At 38.5% G+C, this 6,110-nt stretch overlaps 1 protein-coding gene across 1 annotated transcript; it reads right to left on the minus strand.

The window, feature by feature from the left end:
• Window positions 1-2,071: 2,071 nt before the first annotated feature.
• On the minus strand, window positions 2,072-6,110 carry LOC121250555 (diacylglycerol lipase-alpha). The gene is given in 6 exon segments (XM_041149691.1): window positions 2,072-2,636; window positions 3,599-3,734; window positions 4,592-4,720; window positions 4,821-4,879; window positions 5,134-5,693; window positions 5,696-6,110. Coding segments are annotated over 6 exon segments (1,362 nt in total). The 5' UTR covers window positions 5,832-6,110; the 3' UTR covers window positions 2,072-2,294.

A 6,110-nucleotide genomic window follows, 5' to 3' on the forward strand; every position in this document is an offset into this window, starting at 1 on the left:
TATAAATTTTCAAGTTTTGGGTAATGAATGAATTTGAGTTTATTATATACCGTTCCTAACGTGTGAGGTTGTTCCGAATGCTGTAACTGGGAAAAACTAAACAAGAATTGAAAGGGATATGGTATTTCCTCGGGTTGATCTAGCATTTGCTAGATGTGTGATCTCATACCATTTGTGAATAGTTGTGAAAAAATAATAAATAATTATAAAAAAATAATGAATAATAGTGAGGCAGTCTGAATATGACCCACTAACCAAACGTAGTTTAATGTTGGGGTCTTCATGAATATGAGAAAAGTTGGGGAGTAGTCGGGCTATTAAAGGTGGAAGAGCAGACCTCCAATGGTTGTAACCATGTAAGCAGTTTATATAGTGTTTAGTCTGCACTTGCATGCATCTGATGAGAGACCCATAGAGCCCCTTCCTCACTCCATCTTCCAGGAGATCCCAACCCAAATGAAATGCCACCCCACATTCATCCCAACGCTTGACCCAGATGGTGGCAAGGACAGAGCTCGAGACGGTGACGAAGCTCGACCCAGATGGTAATCTCTCTCTCTCCGTCTTTGAAATTCCTTTTCTTCTTGGTAATTTGATTCGTTGTATTTTTTTTATCTTCTTCCTATATAATGATTCAAGATACTTGAACTAGTGCTCAAGCAGACCAAAAACCACAAGCTTCGGGATGCGTTTCGCATTGCAAGGGAAGGGAGGGGTTTCGTGTTTTGCCTGGTTATTCCAAACGGAAAGCTAGGAATTGCTCTCAATAGAAAAGCTTGAGAACTGAGAACAAAGGACCGAGAAGAGTGTGGAAGATTTCGTTTGGAAGTATAAGTCATCTCAACTCATTTCAATTCATCATTACAACTTTTTCAAATCCTAATATAAAATATAATAAATAATTTAACTTTTTTAAATTTTAAAATAATAATAATATTAAAAAATAATATTCTAATAATATTTTATCATTTCAACTCAACTCAACTCAACTCACTTCAACATCCAAACACAATCTAAACATAAAAGTTGTTTAATTATTGTTTAAATATGGAATGCTCTGGTAAAAGGAAAAAAATTGGGGTCGAGCAAACTTTAGTAATTTTTACACGAGTAACGCTAGAGAGAAGTTACTGCAGTAGTGTACACTTTGTACTCACTACATAGTTATTTTTAATTTTTTATTTTTTTATTTTAGACTTGAAAGATATGTAGTCTAGATGATGTTACATCATATGTGTAAGATAGATAGAAGCTACTTTTGGGAATAACTATTTTGTATACATGATGTGATATCATCTAGACTACATATCTTTCAAGTTTAAAATAAAAAAATAGAAAATTAAAAATAACTATGTAATGAGTATAAAGTGTACACTGCAGTGACTTCTCTTTACTCTTTTACATATGTTTGATTCTGCATTTTTCTTGTCCGTCCAGGAGTCTCGTGGATAATTCGGAGAAATGAGGACGAGGCTGGGCGAGACAAAATGAGAGAGTTTGGTCTTGCGTGTGGTGATTTTGGGTGGTGAGGTTTAACTAGTATATTGTATTTTTTTCCTACGTGTCACCATCTCAGTGAAGGGCTGCTCTTTTACTTTTAATAGCCCGTTCGTCCCACAGCCCTCCTCCATAAATATTTATAGTTGGAAAATAATAAAGTTATTATCCTCTTACTATTTATTTATTACTTTTTTTATATTTGATTTTTTTTAATTTTTTAATTTTACTTAATAGTTAAGAAAGTAACTAGTAGTAAGTTTATATATTTTTTTAATTTTTTCTTAATAATTAAATATGTTAAAAAAATATTTAAAATAGAAAAATAAAAAAATAAAAACACTATAAATAATAAATGAGTAATAAATAGATAGTAAATCTATCACTATCCTTTACAGTTTCTCGATTTCGCTTGGGACGTGACGTTGCACGTGAAATCAAAATGCTCGTTTGGATTGGCATGTAGGAGAGATTGCAAAAGTAGAAAAAAGACATGTAGGTTATTATTTGATTTTATGAGTAATGAAGAAATAAAACATTACAGAATCAAAACTTCCCTACATTCCAATTTAAATAAAACCATATACAATAAGATTAAAACAATTCACGAGAATTCCAAGTTGGTAATTATTTTCCCCTTATGGCTGGTGAAACCGGGGGGTTATATAAATCATCGCGAAAATTCTCTTCTGCAAGAGAGACGTACAAATGTGTACGAGAACGCAAAACAAATACGGACACCTAATCTCTAACTTACAACAAAGACAAAAAAATGAGCGGAGAACAAATAATTGCTGTTATTGTGGCGCATGTGCTTCTCTTTTTGGATGCAGTTCTCCCGATTCATTCTTCTTGAAAAGCTTTTCAACCACTTCATCCCATTTAGTCCCTTCACCAGTAGACTTTGACTTGGTTTTTAAGGCATCTTCATTCTGACTCCCCGAAGACTCTGCTTCTTCGTTGTCCTGAGATGGTACCTCCTCCTCCTCCTCCTCAGGGGCGGTCACGGCGTGAGGCACATTCAAACTGACAGCTCTTTCCAGCGCATCTTTGTGTTCTTTTTCAATGGTCTGCAACCTCTCGAGTTTCTGTATTTTTGGAGCAGTTGTTACCGTCTGGGGAATGCTTTCTCTCATTCTCTATAGGAAGAATGCTATATATAGTTAGTAACTTGTTCAAAAGACAACTGAAACACTAGTAGTCTAATGGTTAGCTTGACATTCTCGAGTAAAAGAGCAATAGAGGCACTAGCTTATAATCTCAGAGATACTCAACAGGTCCTGCGGAGTTTTATTAAGACTAAACCGTTAATGGCTGTCTATTGGATGCACAAGACAGCCATCAACAGCATGGTCAACTAATTCTATCTGATGCAAAGTCCTTGGCTACTTCTATGATCAATAGTAAGGCAGAACATATAAGGAAAACTTAATCTTGAGTACTTCCAATCATATAAGCGGTGATAACTTATTTGATCTGTCATATGTGCTACTTTGTTAACAGAATTAGATGAAGATTTCAAGACTTCTTTTTCTTCTCCCTAAAAAAGGTGGTAGAAGGATATTTTGGTGCCGTACATGACAAGGACACAAGTCAGTAAGATGTGTCTCAGACGTGCTAATCATTGAAACAGAGCTCAAGTTCATCAACCATCTTCATGCTAATAAACTAACATCTGATCATTAACTAGGAAAAAATTAAGGGATCCATATCAACGAAATGAATTTGAATGGATCCATAGATAAACAAGAATAAGATCCTTCCTGGATTTGATTCTGCACTAGGAATTTTCCTGGATTACATTATGCACAGTTTTTATCGTGTACCCAAGGTTTACTCCCCAGGGTTGGGTTCGAAGAGTCTTAACTTGGTGAGGTTCCACATCATCCAATAAAAAAAACTCTCAAACTGCTTCCCAAAGCACACAGTTGTATATTTTATTGTTTTTGTTGTTTTCTTTTACTCTGCTGCTTATCGAAATTTCATGATCATGAAGGAATAGGGAACATGAATTTCAATAGTTTTTAAATAAAGCATTTAGCAAGAATGACAAAAATATGAGCAAAGAGTAAGAGAATGTCAATGGCTGCTTCTTACATACTTGTAGAGCCTTTTCTGCTTCTCTTTCTATCCAAACAATTCCATGATCAGATGTTGCATTACAGGACAAGACAATATGTTCAAATCTCCCTTCAACAGGAATGGCTGTTCTGACCTCTGGAGGAAACCTCCCGCATCTGCAATTTACCAAGTGATCGGGAACTCAAAACAAGAGCAACAATATTGCCCGAAATATGGTGCTACAGTCCCCAAAGAGGAGAAGAGTTGACAATGGTTAATACATATATTTGGAAAACATAAATTTGTGAAAATTAACTGAACTCTAAACAGAATAATAGGAGGCCTTCCTCATTCAACTTTTTCAAGGTTTACAAACTAGCAGGGTAAGCTCACTTTTAAAATTGGATTTGCATCAGACCACAGTAAATTTCATAGCCCAGATGATTTACTTCTTTCATCAGATGCCAACCACATATAACCAGACATATCAATAGCATATTGTAAAACGTGCTCTAGAAGTAGAGGTTTTGATGTTGGTGGGGGGGGGGTGGGGGTGGCGAATACATAGGTTTAAAGTGGCATGAGAACAATATGCATTGATACCTGAAACAATAGTCCAAGAGTTAAAGCTGCCAACCGCCTTCCCCATTTTCTTGTAAGAGGGGAAATCCCACCTTAAGGGACAAAATATAGATATCTAAATGTTAGGACTGGCTTCCATCCTAGTATGACATGAGTTGATTATATGAAGATGAGATTTTCATTTCATAGAAATCATGATCTTAAATGAAAATTATGAAAAATGTCAAGTATGAATTTATTGATTGCTGTCATGGGTAAAGACGCATGCAAGACAGGTTGAGCACATTCGCCATGAACATTGCTCAATCATAACCCTTATGACTACCATTACCCTCCTCAGCTGATTCTATGGAACACAAAAATCATCGCTTTGCATAAAAAGGGTAAAATATCTACAATCCCTAATTAAAACATAAGATTAAAACTCCACTGTAGTTGAAGCCAATGGTACCTGCAAAATTTTCTCTCTACGATATGGTACATTCTTCCAGGTGCATATAGTCTTCTTGGATCCTTAAGCTTTCTACCTTCTGGGATGAAGGTATCCCTCAAGCATACCAAAAATAACAAGCAGGGCAAGCTGTCGAAAGCATCAAGGCCTGGATTAAGAGATTATCACTCCACTAACTTGACCACTCAGAATGGTTTATCTTTCGAAATATTGGGAGACGAATACTAACCAGAAGATAGACTTGAATATATCTTCCAAGGGTGTGGCTGTTCTTGGTAAGAAATCATCCTGGACAAGAATAATTTAAAGAGGTGGCACTCTCAGTCCAGTTGAATATGGCGATCTAAACTAAAGCAAGTTACAGAGATACAGGCAGCTTCAGGGGCAATAATTACAGATATTTATAAAAATTCTCAAACCAATTGTAATCAGAAGTTTTCAGAACGGAAATTAGCAGGAGATGCCAGTGAGCATTACAATATAACAGACAAATATAGAAGCAATTTAACGAAAAAAAAAACAGGGCATCGAAAATACTTGACCTGCAAGACGATGGAGTATATCACATCCGCATACTTGACAGCCAGATTGAGCGACATACACCTGGCGGGTGCAACCGCGTAGCAGCGGATCTTACTCCTCGGGATGCCGGCGAGGCGGTCCCTGTGGTTCACCACGATCACGGTCAAAAGAGCGGCCACTCCAGAGCCGAGCGAATGCCCGGTGAATATCATATCGTAGTCGCAGTCAGTCTCTTTCCAGAGCCGGCTGAGGGTGTCGGACTCCTGGTTGAGAATCCAGATCGCCGAATTCAAGAGGCCGTGGTGGACGTAGCCGCCGTCGAACATCTGCATACCCAAGCGGTTGTCCAAAAGAAGTTTGTAGTCGCTCTCTTTGGAGAGATTAAGGCCACGGATGGCGATGACGATCTCACGGCGGTCGCGGTCGCAGTAAATGAGGTAAGGGGGCGCATTACCAAGGGTTTGCTCGTAGGTGACGCGCTTGACGACCCAGTCAGGGTTGAGTCGGTAGCCGCCGGAGGGGGGGAACTGGGGGTTGCGGAGGTCAGGCTCGTAGACGGCGAGGATGAGGCGGCAGATGCGGGCACACGCTCGAACTCCTCAGGTGTAGCTAAAGTCCAGGTGGCGCTATCGTCGGAACCGACGTAGGTGCAGCGCTTCCAAGCCCAACGGGTGCAGCCGAGTAAAAGCACGCATTCGACACCGCATGAGAAGGACATTTCTTTCTGGATTGTTCGGTTCAATTCAGAAGAGCGAGAAAAAGACGAAGATAGGAAAGAAAGATGGGGATTGTACGAATTGTATGTAGATATAGAGACAGAGAAGTTGACGTGGGAGAGGGAAAGAGGCTGTGGAGCTAAGCCAGGCTGTGGTAGTTATGTGGGCGTTGTTGAAGTGACTGACACTCAAATGCGTGCCTTGTTCTTTTGATTGATGGATTGAGGAGAGGAATGAACTCAGTTTCTGATCACAACTCCGTTATTTGTTTTTCTTTTTAA

The sequence above is a fragment of the Juglans microcarpa x Juglans regia genome, chromosome 2D (assembly GCF_004785595.1).
Source record: "Juglans microcarpa x Juglans regia isolate MS1-56 chromosome 2D, Jm3101_v1.0, whole genome shotgun sequence".
In the NCBI taxonomy this organism is placed as follows: Eukaryota; Viridiplantae; Streptophyta; class Magnoliopsida; order Fagales; family Juglandaceae; genus Juglans; species Juglans microcarpa x Juglans regia.